At 47.6% G+C, this 23,054-nt stretch overlaps 1 protein-coding gene across 3 annotated transcripts in view; it reads left to right on the forward strand.

Moving 5' to 3' along the window:
* Nucleotides 1–23,054, forward strand: part of ASTN1 (astrotactin 1) — a 192,362-nt gene that overhangs the window by 152,477 nt on the left and 16,831 nt on the right. For all 3 annotated transcript variants that reach the window (XM_032804803.2, XM_032804804.2, XM_075067914.1), the window contains exons 17-20: nucleotides 18,604–18,872; nucleotides 19,542–19,675; nucleotides 20,384–20,535; nucleotides 22,241–22,376. In XM_032804803.2, coding sequence (XP_032660694.1) covers nucleotides 18,604–18,872; nucleotides 19,542–19,675; nucleotides 20,384–20,535; nucleotides 22,241–22,376 — 691 coding nt within the window. The remainder of the gene's footprint in view (nucleotides 1–18,603; nucleotides 18,873–19,541; nucleotides 19,676–20,383; nucleotides 20,536–22,240; nucleotides 22,377–23,054) is intronic.

The raw sequence follows: 23,054 nt of genomic DNA on the forward strand, positions 1-23,054 counted from the left end.
CTTAAAGAGAGAGATCTTGGAGTCATTGTGGATAGTTTTCTGAAAACATCTGCTCAATGTGCAGCAGCAGTCAAAAAATGAACGGAATGTTAGGAACCCCATTAGGAAAGGAATAAATAACAAGACAGAAAATATCATATTGCCTCTATATAAATCTCTGGTATGCCCACATCTTGAATACTGCGTGCAGGTCTGGATGCCCCATCTTAAAAAAAGATATATTGGAACTGGAAAAGGTACAGAGAAGGTCATAGCTTCCTTATGAGTAGAGATGAAAAAAGACTTTTCAGCTTGGAAAAGAGATGACTAATGGCGGGGGGAGGGGGAGGATATGATAGAAGTCTATGAAATATTGACTGGTGTGGAGAAGGTATATAGGAATGTTATTTACTCCTCCACCTAACACAAGATCTAGGAGTCACCCAATGAAATTAATAGGCAGCAGGTTTAAAACAAACAAAAGGAAGTACTACTTCACGCAATGCACAGTCAACCTGTGGGACCTTTGTCAGGAGATGTTTTGAAGGCCACAGCTATAAAAGGATTGAAAAAAGAACTAGATATGTTCATGGAGGATAGGTCCATCAATGGCTATTAGCCAGTATGGGCAGCGATGGTATCACTACCCTCTCTTTGCCAGAAGCTGGGAGTGGACAACATGGGATGGATCACTTGATGACTGCCTGTTCTGTTCATTCCCTCTGAAGCACCTGGCACTGGCCACTGTCAGAAGACAGGATACCAGGCTAGATGGACCATTGGTCTGACCCAGTATGGCCATTCTTATGTCCCATTCAGGTGAATGTTACAGGTTATGGGAGTGCCATTTACAGCCAGCAGGAATCTGCCTGACCTGTAGTGCAAGGAGCAACTGTGCACTTGCAAGAAGTGAACTAGACAATCTAATAGAGTGTTTTCATCCCTAAGTTTGGAGATTCAGACTCTTGGCTCTAAAATAAATAATGGGACTTGCTCTGTCCTGGCATGATGGAAACTCGGCTTCTATGCATGGGTCTGATTTGGGAAATTCACCTTTCTCTGACTCTGCATGGATCACTTGGATTCATATGACTATTGAAACAAGGGTTTTCCCAAAGCCACCTTTGACACTCTATATCTCAGGGGACACCCTACATCCCCATGTTCATCTTTATAAAATGATTGTGTGGTATCCAATGCAAAGTTTGTCACGTGGGGTGTCTTTGGAAGGCTCATGATGCACTGAGCATGGTTGTTATAGTGATGTTATAGTAATTGTTACAGTAAGGTTATAGATTATAATTTCAGGTATTTAGTTATGAGCCTGAAAATATATCCTCATGATTTAAAGCAAGCCCATGCAAAAACTTTCCAAGAGCAGAGATGCAGTTCATACCTCGTCAGGGCATGGACTGGACAAACCCAGCCCAGTCTCACAGGAACAATGGACACTGGCTTAGGCAGCAACGAAAGAATCTGTTAGACCCTCGAGGGAGTCACCCTCTTCCTTCGGTCAGTTTGGGACTGTGATGAAGTAATGCTCATCTGACTCTGAAGTGAGGGGGAAGGCAAAGCCAAGAGGAAAGAAAGGACATGATAAAAGGGAGAGATGTTTGCCATGGTGGCTCTCTCTCTTCCACCTACATCTACAGACACCACCACCAAGCGACTGAAACGCTGATCAAAGGGGAGAGCCTGGCTGAAAAGCCAGCCTGTGGTGAGAAGCATTTACATTTGTAAGGACACTGAAAGTGTTAAGATCAGCTTAGAATGCGTTTTGCTTTTATTTCATTTGACCAAATCTGACTTGTTATGCTTTGACTTAAAATCACTTAAATCTACCTTTTATAGTTAATAAATCTGTTTATTCTACCTGAAGCAGTGCATTTGGTTAGCAGTGTGTCAGAGATTCCCCTTGGGAGAACAAGTCTGGTACATATCAATTTCTTTGTTAAACTGACGAACTTATATAAGCTTGCAGCGTCCAGCACCCATAACTGCAAATTGGAGGTTCCCAGGGTTGTGTCTGGGACCGGAGATATTGGCTAGTATCATTTGCTTGCAAGTAGCTGGGAGCAGTTTACATGCCAGAGGCTGTGTGTGAACAGCCCAAGAGTTGGGGTTCTCACAGGAGAGCAGGGTAAGGCTGGCTCCCAGAGTCAAGGATTGGAGAGGCCTAGCAGATCACTGGTCCAGATAACACCAGAGGGGAATGTCACACTACCCTCTTTAGTATTAAGTCCACTGTAGTTCAGTGGCAGGATCTCTCTGAGCACAGCAACTTTTCTTTTCTCTATTTCGTCCTTTTTTCCCCTCCAGTCTGGCCCTTTCACCGTGGTCTCTTCCTTTCTGCAGGTCTCGTAGTCTTCTTCCTTCCTTCCTGTACAGTATCTCCTTTCAGCTTCTCTCCTGTTCCAACACCTGCCACTTTCTCCTCTTAGCTTTTAGTTGGTGAATGTCGAGATATTGATTGAAAAATTGCGAGAGACAAACCATTCTCTGTGGCTGCTGCTTTCCCCGTTCTCCTGCATTGCTGTCCCAAAGTGGTGCATTTCCAGCACAATGGGGAAACTAAATGCCCTTTCTTCTTTTTGGTTTAACAGGCTCGTTTTGTTTGCAGGGGTTTCTGAGTGAGGTTAGCACTGTCCTATTTCTTGGCAAAATGTTTAAACAGTAAGTTCCGTTGAGCGTAGAAGATGGAGACAAACTGGCTTATTAACGTAGGCACTGGTTCTTCTCTGACCCCCCTTGTAATGACTGCCAATTGCACACATCACACTGTGGGCTGAAGTTCCAGGGAAGTGGCCTCGGGGGTGAATGTGCAGTCTGTGTTGATGGAGTCCAAAGGTTCCTGATCAGACTTAGCCCTCGGCTTTGTGCCTAGAGCAAATGCTGACTTTGAACAACTCAGTCCTGAGTAACTCTTCCTACTTCCTCCTCCTTCTCATGCTACTTCCTGCCCAGATCAGCAGTACTGTAGAGGTCTGAGAGAGAAATTAAGTACGTAATCCCTAGGGACAAGTAATAATAGCAACACCGTAGAACCTTGATTTCACGAGCATCAATCTTAATGAACAACCAATTACACGAATAATTTTTTCTTGGCTGGGGAAAAACAAATCACATGAAATGAAGAACAAGTCTCCATCTCTTCACATTCCAGTGCCTTCAGTGCATTGGAAGCCATTTTGCAGTGGTGTGAAGGACATGAAGATAGCAATGCAGTGCACCGTCCTGCAACTCAGGCACTGGACCTCCCGTCCTTGTGAGGTGGTCATTATTATGATCTTTTTAGTTTTATGAACTCCTCAATCCTAGGTTAGTTTGTAAAATAGGGGTTCTACTGTAACTAGAACTGCTTTCATATGATCTCCAGCTACAGCAAAAACAAAGCCCTGCACAATGAACAGCCTTCACCTAACTGCTATTGGTGATTTAAAGATCCCCCTACCACCCTAAGTGGTTGTCCTATAGGAATTCCTGCATCCTGAGTTGTCGATGATGCATGATTCCATGCTAAACCCCAGGGGCTAGTGTAAATGGGCATGACCCCACTGACATCAGTGGAGCTGTGGATCTGACCTTCTGCTGACCTTGTCCTCAGTGCCCCTGGGATGCTGCCATGTAATATCAACCCCTGGCAGCTCAGTGTCACAGCACTGCACCATCTCTTGCCATGAGGTCCTCGCCGGCTGAAACTGAAGGATGCAGGAGCATCTCCTCCATTTTAAGATAGGGGGATCGGTTTAATCCTTATGTCTCGTAGGGCCACGTTCTGCTCTCCATTGACTTCAGGAGCCTTACTCAGGCTTGGTGCTGGTGTGGCCCAGTGCACAGTTTGACCACAGCATCATTTTCCAGTGTCAGGTGGTTGTCAGCTGGAGGGCAGAGAAATGACACGTGAATCCTACCTTTTCCTGTCCGAGAAAATGACTGTCCCGTGCTGAGTGCTTCCTGTGGAGTGGGCATTCCGGTAGCTCCAGCTAAGTGACATCAAGGCGCTTTCCTTCGAAGTGGGAAGGATCTGTCAGCCTCTCTGTTCAAAGCAAATGACAGTGAGACAGGCCAGCAGATCAAAGTTCCCTTTCTCATGCCAGCCAGGTGGGTTTTTAATGGGTCCCTCTTTCATCGGAAGTACCTCCCACGTCCTCTGCCAGTTACATGAAAGAATAACCCAGGCTATAGTAAAGCAGGGAAAATCCAGACTGTCCATGTGGGAGAAAAAAGGGACACCTCAGTAGATGCCAGGAGGAGCCCTGGAAGTTCAAGAACTACCCACCTGTTCCCCTTCTCCTGCTGGGTGCGCTGCAGTTTCACAGAGAGAGCCACTGCCATGTCAGTCCATCTGGCTCTGGCAAACCAAATGGTCAGGAAAGATGCCTGGGAATTTGAATATCACCAGCTTTACTAAATCCTGAACACTTGTTTGCATAGCCATCCTTGGCAGTGCTGTGTGACAGCCACTGTCTTGGCCAGCACACCAGGGACCAACCTGGAGACTTTCAGAGCAAAATATGTGAGCTGCTATAGCTTGAGCTACAGAACCAAGTCTTTCTAGCGGGGTCTGTAACCAGCTTGTGTCTTTTGTGGATCGATACAGATGCAGACCAGAAACACTCACCAGTGGGTTACACTGGCCAGGGAAATGTTTCTCTCTCTGTCTGGATCTTGCAGACTCATGGCAAAATGCAAAATATGCAGTTAACCTGCAGCAGTTAGAACTTTGCATTGGTGATTTGCATTCCAAGATAAACATGTCTCAGCTGTTTCTCAGCTCTCATTGAAATCAATGGGAATTAGGCACCTAGATACTTTTGAGGACTGGGCTTAAGTCTTCTAGCTAGAAGTTATAGCTGATCTATTAACCTCTTATGTGGACCAAGCACTAGAGGGGGCCAAAGACCCACGCTCTCCTACCGCAGAACCTGCTGAGTGCATGTGCAAATGTTTGAGCAATTACACTAGAGTTCCTGGTTCTTTTGGGCCGGGCAAGCAAGGACCCAGATTGCACTTCTTGCCAATGCAGGCCGATAGTAGGTGGATTAGGAGTCCTCACACCTTTCTCGCAGAGCTATGCACAACCTGACTGGAAGTTTTTACACTACTGCAGACTTACCTGCCTCTGCCTTGGTTTGTCTCGTGTCCTTTTTATTTGCCCAGAGAGTTCATTGCAAAGTACATGAGAGCTGAGAGGCTATTTGCAAAGAGCTGATTGGATCTATGTACATATGCAGTCCATAGAGTCATAGACTCTAGGACTGGAAGGGACCTCGAGCAGTCATCGAGTCCAGTCCCCTGCCCTCATTTGGTCCTGCCATGAGGGCAGGGGACTGGACTCGGACCAAATGAGGGTAGGGTACTGGACTTGATGACCTCTCGAGGTCCCTATGGACTAGAGGTCCCATTTGCAGTGACTGCTAAGTAGTAAGAGACCTGCCAGTATTCCTTGTGAAGCCTGCTGCAAAATAGTTCTGGCCTAGTCTGGAAAAGAAAGGTGTGGAATCATTCTAAAGATCCATAGGCCTGCAAGCCACCTGCTGATGTTCACAGGGAGCGAGCAAACATACTTCACATGCAACAAAATACTCATTTGAGATCCTGTCCCAACCCACCCAGAGATGGAGCATTCCTGGGTCATTGCATGCATCCCACCCTCCCCATTTGTACCGATCACCTGACCAATGACAGCTAGTCGCTAATGGCTGGAGAGACATATTTTGAAATAGTCTGTGGGCCTTTCGAAACAATACTGACACTTCCCCTGTGATAGCCGGAGGTCGTGGGGTTTTTTAAACACCTAAATTCTTGCAATCTAGAGCATATGTTCTCTTATGTTCTCTTGTTATCTTTTAATTGGTTTCTGTTATAAATTTAATACCAAGTGTTCGTGCCGGTGGCAGAGGCTGCTGCTGCTGTTGGAGCTGAGGATGGCGCATGGCAGCCTCAGCACTTTGTGTGTGAAGTCAGAACCTCATTACTATTACCATTTATCCCCCCACCCTCCTGGCTGCTTCCCCACTAGGCAGCTCCTATGCCACGGATCTCCAGATTGCTCCTCATGGTCGTTGTTTAGTTTGTGGTCATTGTCCCGGATGCTCCAGGATCAGAGGCACAAAGGTGCCAGGAAGAGCCTTAGGGGTGCAGTTAGGGCTCAGCTCCACCTAGGGATCATTGAGAAGAAATGTGGTGTTCTGTGGAAAGGATTTCATCTCTAGCCCATAGGGGTTTGCATGGGCCTTTGCTGCTGAGTGAGATAAACACAGGCTGGAGAGGGGCCGAAGAGTTTCCTGGGCCAAGTGAAAGAAGGGGGAAGGATGCCACCTTCTCCAGACTGGGAGGCTCTAGCCTCTGCTCATGCTGCCTTCTCCATGCCCCTCCAGCCTGTACAAAGAGACACCGTCCATAATAAGTTCCATTAATCACCTGCCCTCTCCCCATGTCCCTCTGCTTGGGACCCCCAGCACACTGAGCGTATCAGGAGGAAGCAGTGTTTTAGCTCAGGGGGCTGGGACAGCAGCCAGATAATCAGGGCAGCTTCTAAAACCATCACCATCGAGCAACGCAAGACTTGTCTCCTCCTGAGGCTAACCAAGCCCCCCTATCCATGTCAGACCCCCCACAGCCCCAAGAGTATGGGCTTTTAGTGGAGCAGCTGCCCCACTCTGACACGGAAAGGGTTAAAGCAAGCCAGAGAAGCTGCGCAGAGCTCCAGCCAATCATGGAAGGGCTTATTGGGAGCCAATCAAGTGGAGGCTCGAAAGCAGCCTATCAGGGCCAGGCTGGGCCTTATAAGAAGGCTGTAGGGCAGCAAGGAAGGCAGTTTCTCCCTGCAGGGCAAAGGGAGAAGAAGTGGCTCTTAGAGTAGGGGTGGGGAAACTTTTTGACCTGAGGGCCACATCTGGATATGGAAAATGTATGGTGGACCATGAAAGCTCATGAAATTGGGGGTTGGGGTGTGGGAGGGGATGAGGGCTCCAGTTGAGGGTGTAGGTGGAGCCAGAATGGAGAAGTTCAGGGTGCAGGAGGAGGCTGGGACAAGAGGTTGGGGTGCACAGGGCATGTGGCTCCAGCTGGGGGTGTGGGCTCTGGGTGGGGGCTGGGAATGAGGGCTTGGGGTTGCAGGAGGGTGCTCTGGGCTGAGACTGAGGGATTTGGAGGGCCAAAGCAGGATCAAGTCTGGGGCAGGGGGTCAAGAGTACAGGCTCCAGGTGGTGCTTACCTCAAGCAGCTCCCGGAAGCAGCAGCATGTCCCCCCTCCGGCTCCTACGCGAAGGCGCGTCCAGACAGCGGTTCCCAGCCAATTGGAGATGCAAAGGCAATGCTTGGGGCGGGGGCAGCGCGTGGAGCCTCCTGGTTGCCCCTATGTGTAGGAGCCAGAGGGTGGACATGCCACTGTTTTCAGGAGCCGTGTGGAGCCACAGCACACGTGGAGTGGCACAAGCCCCTGACCCTGCTTCCCGGCTGGAGTGCCGGAGCGGGGAAAGCCCTGGACCCTTGTCCCTAGCGAGAGCTCAAGGGCCAGTTTAAAATGTCTGAAGGGCCAAATGCAGCTCCCGGGCCATAGTTTGCCCACCCTTGTCTTAGAGAAGCACCTAAAATAGAGCAGTGTTGGGCTGGGTCAACAGAGGTTGGGAGAGCTCTAGGCTGATGACTGCCAGACTGGGGCCCTGACACAACGGGGCCGAGAAGGTGCTGGGGCTACGGGGAAGTGGCCCAGGGAAGTAGGTAGTAAGGACGAGTTGGAGAAGGGCAGTAAGTGGCTGCTGCTAGAGGATCCCTGAGTTGGGGTCCAGAGTAGCGCGCAGGCCTGGGCCCTCCCCCTTCCCCTGCATTTGCCAGTGATGACAGTGGCTAAGCCAGATTGCAGTTTGCCCTTGAAGGAAGGGGCTAGACTGAAGTGAGCCATTGAGGCGAGTGATAGAGCCAGAAGCTGCCATTCCCTCGGAAGTGGAGGAGAGCCAGCAGAGCAGGCACAGCTGGAGGGCAGTGTCCAGAAGCAGATGCTGCAGTCTAGTAGTGACATGGGTCCGACTGTGAGGACAACGGAGACCAAGAGAGTAACGGTGGGCGACACACCACTAGTGACGGCGCACCGCTGAAAGAGCTAATTCCCAGACCAACCAGCAAAGAGGCTGGAATGAGACATTTGCTAACCCTCTGCAGTGCTTCTAGCTTGAACTGGAGAGCCTATCTTCTGTTGTTCTCCATTTTTTAATTTCTTCTCTCTCTGTGTGAATTCAGGGTCTGTTCACAGAGCGCAGAGCCAGGTTTTCATGAGCTCAGCTCTCGTCTAGGCCGTAATAAGAGTTAGCTTGTCCAAAGCGCCCAGCAGTTGGCAGCTCCCGCTGTGCCATTAGCAGGTGGATTTTCAGAAGCTCCCAGCATCCAACGGGATGAGTTCTTTTGCAGATCTAACCACTTACTTTGAGGTCCAAAGAGGAGCTGAGTTCTTTTGAAAATTCTGCTCCATTCTGTGAGGTGATGAGCTCTCGTCTCCTGTTGATGGGAAGATTGAGGGAAGGCTGTCTCAAAATGCTGGGCCTTGCCTTTTGCTCTGAAGGTGACAAGACTCTCTGCCATCCAGCCATCCTGATCTTTCCTAGGAATGAGCCCCATATTTGTGGGGCCATCATTGTGAAAGCCCCTGCTCCTGCACACAGGTGAGTCGCTTTCGAGCTCTGCTGTTCCAGTGTGATGCAACTGTTGTGACAGGTGACAGTCATGGAGGGCAAGGCTGTCCCTGAGGTAACTGGGGCTGGCCCCATCTCAGCTTGCAAAGATGGAAACCACCATTCCTTTTACACAGGCTGTCAAACAGCTATTGGAGGGGAACAACTTCTGGGCACTGCAGACCTGAGGTGGTTTCTGACCATCAGCTTAGGAGTCAAACGCTCCATATCCCAAACCCCTTTATGTTCCAGTTCTGCTAGATAGGCTGGTGTTGGTTTTGATGGTGGAAATACCTTAGAATCATACCTGACAGTTTGAAGAAAATGACTTTTACAATATCTTGTGTTGCCACTTATTTAGTTACTAGTTGATGATGGTCTTGTTCCCTGGTAGAACAGAAGACTTTCCTGACCTGCATAGCTGGTGTTTGTAAGTTATGGGCTGGGAACTCAGAGCCTGTGCATAGGAACTTTTGCATTATTCTAAATGGAAATAAATAATAACATGATCATCCCCAAGGGCAAATTCACCCTGCTCCACTGTTGTGACTGTTACTATTGCATTGGGGCCATCAGTTTACAAAATATGTCCATCTCGCAAGCCAGCGTCATCACCTTGCAATACCATGCTGTCAAAAAGATCCTTAGAGATGTTTCAGGGACACTTTTGATGACCTGCTAGCAAAGTTACTGGATGGTCTACTCAAAATCAGGACAGTCCTATGTGAATCTGGACCGCTGAGTGCCCGATTATGGGTGGAATACTGTGCTCCACCGTGGTCATTGTATTAGGAGAAGGTCATCGTAGAAATTGAGAAGCTACTGCAAAGAGAATGTGTCAAGGTCTCTAGGGTCTTGGGTATTGACTAGGACAGGGGTCAGCAACCTTTCAGAAGTGGTGTGCTGAGTCTTCATTTATTTACTCTAATTTAAGGTTTTGCATGCCAGTAATACATTTTAATGTTTTTAGACAGTCTCTTTCTATAACTCTATAATATATAACTAAACTATTGTTATATGTAAAGTAAATAAAGTTTTTAAAATGTTTAAGAAACTTCATTTAAAATTAAATTAAAATGCAGAGCACCCCAGACTGGGCAGTGTGAGTGGCACTGAAAATCAGCTCGCGTGCCGCCTTCGGCACACATTCCATAGGTTGCCTACCCCTGGATTAGGATGTTATGTCTTTTGGAAAGGAGGAGATGCAGAAGGGCAACTTGCTGAGTTTATTCAAAATCCCAAAGGGACAGGATTGAGAGAAGCGATATGGCTGTTTGAAGTGAAGGGAAGGCCAAGAGCTCAAGGAGCTAGAGGTGAGATGCCTTTAGAGAGCATCGTTTATAGATTACAGACGTTGCCCAGCACAGCAGCAGGATGAACAGCTTTTAGTCAGAGCTAGAAGAGTGTTTGTAAGGCAAAGGTATTGTGGGATCCAAGTGCTAAACCCAGCTGGTGGAGCTCTTCCTCTAGACCTTTATGCGCCCTCCATTATGTCCCACATCTGCCAAGAAGCCCCAGCTCCTGTTGCCAGTGACCTTGCTGGATTTTAATGCTGAATTCCTACGGTGCCTCCAGGTGTAGGCAGAAGCTGTCAGGTCCCAACCCTCTCTTGTCTCACACCGCTCTGGGCGTTGCAAGTCTGGCTTGTCTGTACCCTCTTTACACTGATGGTGTTGTTCAGAGTCATATATGTACACAAAATCTGGATCCAATCCCAGAACAAGCAGATAGCTGCTCCCCAGCCAGCCCGTCGCACACACTACTTTCTTCCCCACTGCTAACAGAGATTAGAGCATCTTGAATCCCGCAGGGATACTTAGTTCCACCTCTCTCCATGTCTTGTTCTCACTCAGCAGGTAGAAGCCAGATGCGCTCTGCCAATCCCGAAGCACACTGCTATGAAGCACACTGCCAGGGTTTGTTTGGCTTTGCAGGAAGCTGGGCACAGGAGCTGTCTTTGCTGGGTGGAAGCCAAGGAGGCTGGAGAGCCTTTCTTCCTCTCCTTTTCGTGTGTCGCATCTCTTCTCCTTCTCTCTCTCATCTACTCACCCACCCCCATGTATATGTAGTGAACCAGGACAGTGGGCTTAGTAGTGCCTGCAATTACCCAGAACAGCAGCCACCTGCCCTTGCAGTGCTCTAGGCCACTCTCAACCCTGCCTAGATCCTTTTGCAGCTCGCTCCCAGCTCCAGCACGAAGGAGAGGTAGAGGGGAGGGAAAGCCAGGAAGAACAGGGGTTAATAGGCATCAGGGCCTAATCGTCTCCTCAGACCCAAGCGCACCCCCATCCGTGAAGTCAGTAGGAGTTGAAGGAGGGCCCGATCGGGTGCTAGAGAAGGTACGTTCTGTACATTCTTGCTGTTTGGGGTGATAGGGAGAGCTGTCTGGGCACCTCTTTGATGGAGCCTACGATCTTCTCAGTTCCCTGTTCCAGATTAGGACTCTCTGCACCTGATCTTGAAGGACACTTACTATGTCTGCTCAGCATCTAATACGGATCTCCCTTCCGGGTAGGATTTTCAGGCGTCTCAGCACCCAGCAGCTTACATAGAGAACATGCGCACACAGACAGCAGTAGCTGCTGGGTGCGGAGGTCTTTTGACAATCTGGTCTCATGTTTTCAGAGCTCAGCAGCGGCAAGAAAAGCTTGCTGCCTTTTTTTTCAATCAAGAAGTTTCATTTGAAGATTTCCCCCTGGGTATATTGGGCTGTTTCGCCCCCTGCAGTGTTATTCAATAGAAACTTTCCTTGAAAAGAAAGGCACTTCACTTAATTCACTCGTTAGTGGAGATTGTCCAGCTTCCGAGGACATGAGCCCATCATCATGCCTCTCATCAGCCTGCAGCTCATCCCTGTTGTTTGATCCAGGAGATTTTGGAGGAACTATACTGCACATTGCTGCAGGAGTGGAATTGATCTTAAATAGGTCTTTTAAATTATTGCTGTCATATGCTATTCCCAGGGCTGGAACAATTCATGGCATCACAGCACCACCTAGTGGTCGCTTTGCTGTAGGTTGTTTTAGCTGTTGAATATATTGCAACACTGTAGGTATAGGTATACCTGGTTAGTAGCAAGCAGAGACCATTCAGAGTATCTTGAGCTACTTTGATATCATAGGAACTCTGCAAAACACTGTGTTAAGAAACAATTCTGCTCCCCTCACCAAAGCGGTCTCATATAAATCAAAGTGATGTCAGTCAGCAATTTTAATCATGATTTAAATCAACAAGCAGGAACCCTTGATTTAAATCAATTTTCATCTTGTTTTGAATTTATACTTTTTAGCTGGTAACTATTAAAAGATGTTTATTCACAATGAAATACAGTCTTTTAATCAAATGTGGTTTTACTCTTTGCTAACCAGGAGAATACACTATATCTATACATATTTATTCATTCAGATTCTTATTATTATGTTGAAAAATGGTGAATGGCACATTGCTTTTTTACATAATTATTTACTTTATATTTGTGTCAAGACTAATTTGGCTGGAAATTGGATTTCAATTAAATGCACAAAAACAGCATTTAAAATGAGTTTGTTATTGGTTAAATAAACCTACCTTAAGCGTGCTGGATACATAAGAGAAAAGTAATTATCAAAATACATTTTGTATTTAAAACCAAGTGAAGTATTAGGAAGGAAGTATTATCGGTAGTTAAGTATCAGAGGGGTAGCCGTGTTAGTCTGAATCTGTAAAAGCAACAGAGAATCCTGTGGCACCTTATAGACTAACAGACATTTTGGATCATGAGCTTTCGTGGGTGAATACCCAGTTCGTCAGAATGAATTAGTGGAAATTATCCAAGAAGAAGAGAGAAGAGTGGGTGTGTGTTGTGTGTGTGTGTGTGTGTGTTTAGCAAGCAAGCTAGAGATAAACGAGGTTAGTTCAATCAGGAGGATGAGGCCCTGTTCAGCAGTTGAGGTGTGAAACCAGGAGAGAATTCTGTAGTGCAACCATTCAGAGTCTTTGTTCAACCCTTGACGCTGATGGTTCAAATTTGCAAATAAGGAAGCTCAGCAGTTTCTCTTTGAAGTCTGGTCCTGATTTTTTTGCTGCAGGTATGAGCCACCTTAAGGTCGGCTTATAGTGTGGCAGGAGCGTTGAAGTGAATATACGCCATCATTGTCCAGCAATTGCCCCTCTGCCTATGTAACATCGGCCCAAACTGGACAGTCGCTTACGGAAGAAAGATAAATGGAGCACAAATCAGATCATAGGAATGGCAATATACCAAAAAACCTGTAGAGAGAGCACTCAACCTCCCTGGCCACACTATAAGCAACTCTTAAGGTGGCCATCCTGCAGCAAAAAAAAACTTCAAGGACCAGACTGCAAAGAGAAAACTGTACTTCAATTCTTCTGCAAATTTGACACCATCAGCTCAGGTTGAACGAAAGACTGTTGAATGGCTTTGCCGAACACAGAACCAGTTTCTCCTCCCTTGGTTTTCACACCTCAACTGCTAGAACAGGGCCTCATCCTCCCTGATTGAACTAACCTCGTTATCTCTAGCTTGCTTGCTAGCATATATATACCAGCCCCTGGAAGTTTCCACTACATTCATCTGACGAAGTGAGTATTCACCCACGAAAGCTCATGATCCAAAACGTCTGTTAATCTACAAGGTGCCACAGGATTCTCTGCTGCTTTTATCAGTAGTTAGTGAATTGAACTGATGTCCAAGTGCTAGTCCCTATGTGCGTTCCACCTGTGGGCACGCATCCACCCCATGCACCTGAGACTGGAAAATCATGCAAGTAATGTGCATCAGTCCATGCCTCTGCCCTGGACCTCCTCGTGGTCAACACTGAGGAGAGGATATGGAAAGGTGTGAGCTGACTGTCTCCCCAGTTCGTTCTTACCACCACATGGCTTGATTCGGAATCCTCTGTGGCTGTAGCTATCTTCGCATTGTCTCTCTTATCTGTAAACATAATTGTATATAGCGTTTAGTGTTTTTAGTACTCTCTCTATAGTTAGTGTAGACTAGATTTTCCCTACCCTGAGACTCTGTTTCCCCCCTCGGGGAGACTGTGCCCAGAGTTCTGGATTAAGAACTGTCTCCTGTCCTCCCTCCATCTTGGTCAGCAGTGACCACCAGCATTATCTTTACTGCTCTGAGGAGGCTCATATCTCCTCCAAGTGAAATATCTGCTTCTCCTTCCCTCCCTGGACCTGAGAGGGACAACAGCTCTGTCTGAGGAAGTACGTGATGGACAAAGCTATGAGACCCCAGTCGTATCCAGGCCCTTGAGCAGCGTCCCTCCGAGCACTAGCTTCGGGGCAGAGGCCAGATCTAATAAAGCCAAAGAGCCGTTGTCTTGGGTTCTCGAGAGCAGGGGATGCTCTCACAGACATAAGAACAGATCCCCTTCCGGATCTGCTCCCAAGAGAAAGGATCCCTCCCTGACTCCTTCCAAATCAGGTGAGTCCTCATACTCCAGTCCTAAAGACCTAGGCCCACGCAAGCCTCCCAGTCACGAGGGTAAGGCACTCCGGAGCAAGAAGCCAAAGGTATCAACTCCAGTACCAGCTAGTAAACTGAAGAATCAGTACCTGCCAGCACCGATAAAGAGCTCTAGGCAGAACTCTTCTTCCTTAAATGGTACGAGCCAACCACTAAGCCCATGGATACACCAGATCCAACAATACCGATTACCAGGACCAGGGTGGATTGAGACTTATACCATCCTGGAGGATATCTTCACTCTTCTGTACCCACAATCTCCTCTGCTTTCAGGTCCAGTCCTTCTGAGGAATGTTTCAACACCAGAAGTGGAATCCACGTCAGGGAGAAAGAGCTGCTTCTTACTCCATCCACAAGCAAGCAGTGACAGTACTGCCATGGAACCAGATTCTACTTTTTCCTCAATCTAATGTTCAGGATGAACCATCACCTTTATGAACAAAGGCTAGCCTAGATAGGGCTTCTAGACTTTTCTGGACCCATCCTCCAACCAGACAAAACTACCATCCGAGAGACCACTGGTACCTGATGCCTTGGGGATGACAGGAATGAGAGCCAGCCAGCCTTCAAAATATACTGGCCCTGTTGAGGTCCATGGGATATCCATGGCACCCTGGATCTGTGTGAGAGTCTCACAGGCCCTCTTTCCCCCAGACAACAGCAACAGGCTCTGCCAGAGTATACAGAGGAGAAAGATGTCAAGAGCCAGATCCACTGGTACCAGCGTTACTCATGTGTGTATCATCATCCTCACCCAATGTGGCAATTGCCCCATCTTTGCCATCCCCACCTGATGACCAGAGACAATACAAGAACTCTTGCAGATGGTGACATCTGAACCTCAGATCCCATTTGAGGAAGTTAATGGCATGCAGCATACACTCTTGGAGATTCTAAAGCCCAGTGGACCCAATCATGTAGCTTTGCCAGGCTTTCATGGAACCAGCCACGGTGGTATGGCCCGGCCCATGCTTGCATCATGCATCTGTATCCCCAAAGTAGCTGAGAGATTATACTTCGTCCCTGAAAAGGGGAAGAATTTTTGTTCACCTATCCTGCCCCCAACTTCCTAGTAGCACAAGGAGTTGTAGAAAGATCTGGGCCACCACACTCCAAGACCACATCTGCAGACAAGGGTATTAAACACCTTAATCTTGTGGGGAGGAAAGAGGTCATATCCACCAGCGTCCAGTTTAGAATCATTAACTTCCAGGTCCTGTTAGCTAAGTATGATTTTATGAACTACTTCATATTCTTGGAGTTTAAAGATACACCTTCTTCAGAAGGAAAGGGCCAATTCCCAAACCTTTGCTGATGAGGGTAGACTCATGGCAACAACTTGACTCCACGCTGTGGTTGACATGGCCGATACCACATCTAGAGCAACTACAGTAGGATTGCGGCGTGAATCATAACTTCTCTCTTCAGGGTTCAAGGTTCAGAACAACATCATGCATTTACCCTTTGACCCAGCTAATCTCTTTATTGAAAAGACAGTCAAGTCTTTGCACTAATTATGACTCCAGGTCAACCCTCCACTCCATAGGATTTATACTCTGGCTCCAAAGAAGAAACATCATAAAGAGGTGTATATATCAATGCCTCTTCTACAACCTTTCTACCACTAGCAACCATATGAATCACCAGGTAATTATGAGACGTTGCAAAAACCAAGGTATGCAGCTCCATCCACCTCAATGTCAGCCACCCAACCTCAGCCACCGGCTAAAGGTCACTTTTGACAGGACGTTGAAGAGTTGCAAGCCATCATTGACACCATCCTCCTCTATTTCCCATACCTTTGGTGGCTGCCTAGTGTACATTTGTAAGGTGCCAACTTAGAGTTGCATCCATCCCTTCATGAAGTTCAAGCCACTTCTGAAAATGCAGCCTTTGGAACAGCAGCATTACAGTATATCACCTGCATCCTTGCAACGGCCCCCCCCCCCCAACAACTGCTTACCAGTCACCCACATTTGGACTACATATAGGGACCAGCTCGCAAATAAGAGGAGAAGGTTACTTATCTATAATTGGGCGTTCTTCAAGATGTGTGGTCTCTCTCTGTATTCCACTACCTTCCTGCTTTCCCTTCTGCTTCAGATCATGATTGAATTAATGATTGAGAAGGAATGGTCTGCAAGATTTTAGAATTAGTAGATCTCATCCTCTTGTACTTTGTTTTTAGTTATTGCTTGGATATAGAAAATAAGCTTTCCTGATTTTTTTTTTTTCAACTGCCAGTCAGTTTCTCAACTTTGACTGAATTAGTCATTGAACTGAACCAGCTGAATAAGTTGAAATGCAGAAAATATTCTCCCTGCAGAAGAGGCTACTGCTATCAAAAGCTGGTTTAGCCCTTTAGCAAGCTGGTTCCAGGTGCTTAGCCAGTGACAGCCACCAGTTCAGTGATTTGACTTTTTTTAAACTTCAGCAGCAAATACAGACTGCTTAATATTATTTGTTAATTTGAATAGTTTTAATACATTATAGCAAGTTTAAGCCTTAACATAGGTTGTCAATTTCAAATATAATTTTAAATAAGTTTATTTTTAAAAAAGATATTTAAATTAAATAATCTGATTTAAAATTTTTAAAAAATATTTAAAGTTAAAAATATTTGATTTTCATTTATATATTTATTTTTGAATAAGTGATTTTTATCCACCTTTCCAACAAGTGTCACAACTAGATTTCTGAGAGAGAACAAAGAGAGAGGCTTTTGGGGAGGAAAATAAGATGGTTCTTTTAACTATTGCAGTGGTCCTTTTTGACTATTAATAAAAATGGGAGTTGCATACTTAATAATTAGGCTCAGCAGGATTAGATTTTTTTCAGTAAATGTTGATTTCATCATATAAACACAAACCAATGAAAAACATCTCCATCAATGATAGAGATTTATAGATAGGCAAAGGAAGTACTTACTAGAGTTTGTTTGAAGGATAGTTATTTTGTATATTTTGACATTTGATGTTGACAATTTGTGTTTTTTAACAATTGTAAAGCTGTAACTTTTTGAATCGCAATGTCTGTCATTAAATAATTATCTAACCCCTCCATAATTGCTTGCAATTGTGAACATTTAAATTAATACAAATAGAAAAAATGCTTAAAACTCATAATTTTGCACAACTGTGAAAACTGAAATAGATAAAAATTTAAAAAATTGATCATGGGCTCTTCAGGCTAGAAGACAAAGGTATAATGAGATCCAATGGCTGGAAGTTAAAGCTAGAAGAATTCAGGCTGAAAAATAGGTGCCCGTTAGTGTAATTAGCCACTCGAACAGCTTACCAAGGGTTGTGGTGGATTTTTTCCATCATTGGCAATTTTTCAGTCAAGGTTGGATTTCCCCCACACCTCCTTCTCCCAAAAGACATGCTCTGGTTCAAACATGAATGAATTCTGGGAAGTCAGTTATTTACTCTGACCTCCTGTAGGATCACAGTGGTTCCCTCTGGCTGTAACATCTTTGAAACTATGGACCTTGCCAAGTCTATTAATAAAATAATAATAATAATAATAATTAATAATGCTTTTGTGATGTTTTCCACTCCTAGATTCCAAAGTGCTTTACAAAGGTTGGTCGGTGTCATTATCTCCCATTTTACAGATGGGGGAACTGAGGTACAGAGAAGTTCATGCCAGAATTTCCAAAGGAGGGGACTGATATAAAGTTCTTTTTTTTTTTTAAAAAATTCAGTGGGCTTTGGATCAGTTGTTCCTAGTTGTCTTACATAAAAGCCTAAAGTGATGCATGAGGTGGAGACTCTGTGCTACACTGCCCTCTAGTGGGTGGAATGAGAGCTGATAAAATGCTTGCTTTGAATTTATAATACACCCCTCCTCCAAAAAAAAAAGTTTTAATGTTTTAAGTTGGAAAAAAAAATCTGTTCTTTTCACTCTGCTCTTACCCATAAAGGGCTAAAAGGATTTACCTTAAACCTAACAAGAATTACTCCTGGGCTTGAGACCAAGCATGGAACATATCACCCCCAAAGGAGGATTTTTAACGAAGTTCTCGGGATATGAAAGCAGGTCCAAGTGGAAGCCAGAATAAACCTTTACTCTCACTGTGCCCCCCCCTCACCCCATCTGCAGGAGAATGAAATCTCCAATGGAGGGAGCCTGTCACTGCAGATGAATTCAGTCCACTTGCAGATAGCCTGGGGACTCGGGCTCTACACATGAGTGGCATAGAGGGCAGCCAGGGAAGCAAACCCCCAGCCGGATGCCAGGATGTGCGGAAATGGAAGCACAGAGACGTTTAGGTCACTTGCCAGTGACAGAGCAGGGAAAGGAACTCAGAGGTCATGATGCCTGGTCCCTCGTTTAATCACCAGTCAGTATTTCCTGACTATGAAGTGAAGTGTGGCCATCTATGGTACTGGAAGAGCCATGGGCTGTAGAGGGAGAACAGATGAGGGCATTATGGGTTGGCCTGATTTCCCACCCTCCCTTTCTCTCATTTCACAGGCAATTCCCCCTCTGACGAGTCCGAGGAGCGAGAGCGGGACCCCAAGGTTCTCACCTTCCCCGAATACATCGCCAGCCTGTCTGAGTCGGGCACCAAGCGGATGGCAGCTGGGGTCCGCATGGAGTGCCAGAGTAGAGGCCACTGCCCCTCCTCATGCCCACTTTGCCATGTGACTTCAAGCCCAGACACGCCAGCCGAGCCAATTCTGCTGGAGGTCACCAAAGCAGCACCCATCTATGAGCTGGTCACCAACAACCAAACCCAGAGGGTGAGGAGCGGGTTGCTGAGAGAGGGGTAGAGTATAGCAAGTTGTGATTGGCTGAGCTGAGGTTATTAGCAGCGAATGGCTCTGGCAGGCCTGGAATGAGAGCCAGCCTTTGTGTGATGTGGCCGGCTGGCAGCATCACCACTTGGCCTTTCCACCTCTCATTATTGACCCAGCCTGATGTTTGCCATGTGGAGCATGTAGCTACAGCTTAAAGAGGTGTAGCACGTGGTGAGGAACAGCCAGAGAGCGTCCCAGAGACAGGCATCTGCCTTGGTAGGGTGGCGTGAGGTCACTATAGTGACCAGGCACTTGGCACACTGCCATCTAGCTTATCAGGTCAGAGCACCAGCCACCATTTGGCATGTGCAGGAGTAAATAGACCCAGGCCTGGCTCAGCAATTGCCACTTGAAACTAGCTGCAGATGGGTGAAGGCTGAATGCCTCTGCCTCACCCCATGAATGGCCCCCATCCCTTTTGACTTCTCGCTGTGTCCCCTCTTTGCCAGGTCTCAGAGCTCCCCGCTGCTGATGGTGCGCTCAGGGCTGTGGGGGGAGCGGCATGCACAGAAAGTTACAGCTTTTAAGGTGCCAATGGCACAGTGGGTGATGAGGGTGGGGGTGGGGTGCCGTTCCTGCTTGCCTGGCCCTAACCCTCTGTCTCTATCTCAGCTGTTGCAGGAGGCCACCATGAGCACCCTGTGGTGTTCCGGAAGTGGGGATGTCATTGAAGACTGGTGTCGGTGCGACTCAAGTGCTTTTGGCACCGACGGGCTCCCGACCTGCGCACCCCTCCCACACCCGGTGTACGTCTTTCCCACACTGATTTCACCCCTCCTCTGCAGAGATTATTCCTCTTGAAGGGGACTTCGGTGCTGGTGTAAGGTGCCAGAGCCAGAGGCCTAGAACCAGCATGTAGCTGGAAGCTGGGGTGGCGTCAGCAGCTTGAGCTTCCCCTGCTCCACCCTGTAGAAGGCCTTGATCCCTGATTCCTCTTGACAACCTTCTGGCATGCGGGGGAATTGAGCATGGCATAAAGGTTTCAGCAGCACTCGCTTGAAACCAGCTGCCTTCCCCAGGCAGGGCTGAGCGGTCTCAGAAATCAGTGGGACATTTGCACAAATGAAAACTACACCAGGCTTGACTGGTGCTGCAGCTTTCCTCCCCAGTGCAGGAGCAACTTAGGCACAGGGTGGGCTGGATGAGGAGGGGAAGCAGCTGGCCCTGGGCTCTGTGCAGTGGCTATTCTGGGCTGCAGGCAGCCATGCAAGGCTCCCACCAGTCACCTTTGCCTCCCACCCTACGGATCATATCTTCACAGCTCTGCTTCCTGGGAGGCACAGGGCACAACCCAGCCCATGAGGACAGTGAGTCTCCAGGAGCTCAGAGGGAGCAATGGGTGAAGCCAGCCCCACACTGAAGAGGATTGGGAAGAAAAGAATGACACTGTTAGGGACGGGTGGGAGCTGCCTATTCACAGGGCCTGACCCACCTTGGTTTTCCCTCTTCCTCAGGCTGCGGCTCTCCACGGTGCACGAGCCCAGCAGTACCTTGGTGGTGTTGGAATGGGAGCACTCAGAACCGCCAATTGGAGTGCAGATTGTCGATTACCTCATCCGTCAGGAGAAGATCACCGACCGGATGGATCATTCCAAAGTGGAGACTGGTGAGGGCAGTGACGGAGGGTGCTGCTCCTCCAGCAGCCAGAACAGGGCTCTGCTCGGGCTCCTCCTTTGCTCTGGGGGTGGGGTGGCACTGGCAGCCAATAGAGTTCATTCCTGGCTGGATGAGGAACACCCTCATCACAGCTCTGCCTTTTGCAGCATTGACTTGGTAGCAAAGGGTGAAATCAGGAGCAGAATGCTTTCAGTGGTGAGGAGTGGGCTTCCATCCAGCAAAGTACTTAAGCTCAGGCTTAAATACTTTGCTGGATTGGGGTCATAGCTGCCCGTTTTCGCTTATTTGCGGCATTCCAAAATCCATCTCTTATTGGTCTGAAAGCCTGTACCCTAAATTTCTCCCCAAGGTTATTTCTGAACTCCATGTATCTGTTTTCTTCCCGAAACCCTGTGCCTCTGCTGAGAGGAGAGGAGATTTCATTCCCTCCACCTCAGATGTGCCTTAGCGTTCTACCTGCAGAGAACCAAATCTTTCAGAAAATCACCTAGGCAATTTCTTGCTATCGCGCAAAGATCACTGGGACGAGCTATATCCTCTCAGGGACTCTAAATGGATTCCTGGGTGCATCATGGCGTGCTCCCAATGAGCACATATCACTCCACCAGAGCACATGCTGCTTCTCCAGCATCCTTGCAGGAAGTACCATTACCAGACACACGCAGAGCAGCAGACTGGAGTTCCAGTCACACATTCCCAAAACAGAACACACCAGTTCGGGCCTCGACTGCAGATGCCACAATGGGAACTGCAGTGCTTCAACACACCTGTCTTGCCAGCATCTTCTCACCCTCCTCCTGACAGAATACTTTTGTCCACCGCCCACGCATGGGATACACATAGGGACCAGCGCTTGAAGAAGAAGTGGAGATTACTTAGCCCTAACTGGAGGTTCTTTGAAATGTGTGGTCCCTGTCTATATTCCACTGCCTGTCCTCCTTCCCCTCTGCTTCCAGTCCTACTGGATTCGTGGTAAGAACAGGAACCAGAAAGGCGTCAACCTGCACTGGCTCTTATTCCCTCATTCTGGGGGACGAGGAGAACTGTTGCAGGCCAACAGACACCGCTCGTTAGCATTTCCAGCTTCGGGTGCATCCCTATCCATGTGTGGAATACAGACAGCCCACCATGCATCTCAAAGAACATCCGGTTACAGGCAAGTGACCTTCATTCACAATCACACCAGTCTCCATCCTCACTTCTTATGCTGGAGACTCAGTGATTAGGAGGCTATTTGTATTTCTCTGTCTTCAGTGGGGACACTAAGGCTTTTCCTCAACTGAAAAAGCTCCATGGAGCTTCCACTTGCCCTCTAGCAGAGAGGTCACCAGCCTAAGAGCCTTGATCATGTGCTGCAGCTCAGGGTCAAGGCAGGACAAAAGAGCAACATAAACATTTTTCCTACCCCTCCCACCAATGCATTTTCTTCCCTTCCATAGCTCCCAATTAGCTAATGTCACACGAGGGGTAGTGTACGATGCACCACTCCAAATCACCAATAGTCAGCCTGTTACAAGGTCCTTTCCTCGTTGCTCCTGACCCTCTAGGAAATGTCTGATCCATCACTAGGTGTCAGGCTTGGTTGGCTGGTCTTGTGACCCATTGTAGCCTCTCCTCACCCACCATCCCCTGCTTAGGTTCTTGGGCATGGGAAGATAATTGCCTAAAATCTCCTTTTTCCCCTCTTTCCCTAGAGACGGTGTTGAGTTTGGTGGATGACATCATCTCTGGAGCCAAATCCCCCTGTGCGATGCCGGCACAAGTACCCGACAAGCTGTCCACCACCATCTCCTTGATCATTCGCTGCCTGGAGCCTGACACCATCTACACGTGAGTGACGCTGCCTCTAATTGGCTATGCCCGACCTCATGAGTAGCACTGCTGCTTCTAATTGGCTACTCCCAAACTGTCTCCTCATCTTTTTGGGGGGCATGGAGGAAGGGAGCATTCATTCTCCATCACTTTGCGTGGCAAGCACCCCCCTATTGGTTCATGCTGGATGTGCTCCTGGAACGATACACAAATATTAAATTATCATTCTTCTTCGAGTGCTTGCTCATATCCATTCCAGTTAGATGTGTGCGCGCCACGGGCACGTTCGTCGGAGATTTTTTTACCCTAGCAACACTCGGTGGGCCGGCAGGGCGCCCCCTGGAGTGGCGCCGCTATGGTGCTGGATATATACCCCTGCCGGCCCCGCCGCTCCTCAGTTCCTTCTTACCACCCGTGTCGGTCGTTGAAACTGTGGAGCGCAGCTTAGCTGATCTCCACCTCCCTAGCGATTCACTCGTTTCTCGTGTAATTGTGTATATAGTTCAAAATTTTCAATTGTAGTTAGTATTTAGTTATAAGTTCTGTAATAGTTTTTTGTAGATAATTTTAAGGGATCGGGGGTTAGCCCCTTCCCCGGTACCGGGCTTCAAACCGTGCGCGGCCTGTCGTAGGCCGATGCCCACAGGAGACCCCCACGACTCCTGTGTTAAGTGCTTGGGTGAGTCTCATCTTACA

This window comes from Chelonoidis abingdonii, chromosome 7 (genome assembly GCF_003597395.2).
Source record: "Chelonoidis abingdonii isolate Lonesome George chromosome 7, CheloAbing_2.0, whole genome shotgun sequence".
Lineage (NCBI taxonomy): Eukaryota > Metazoa > Chordata > Testudines > Testudinidae > Chelonoidis > Chelonoidis abingdonii.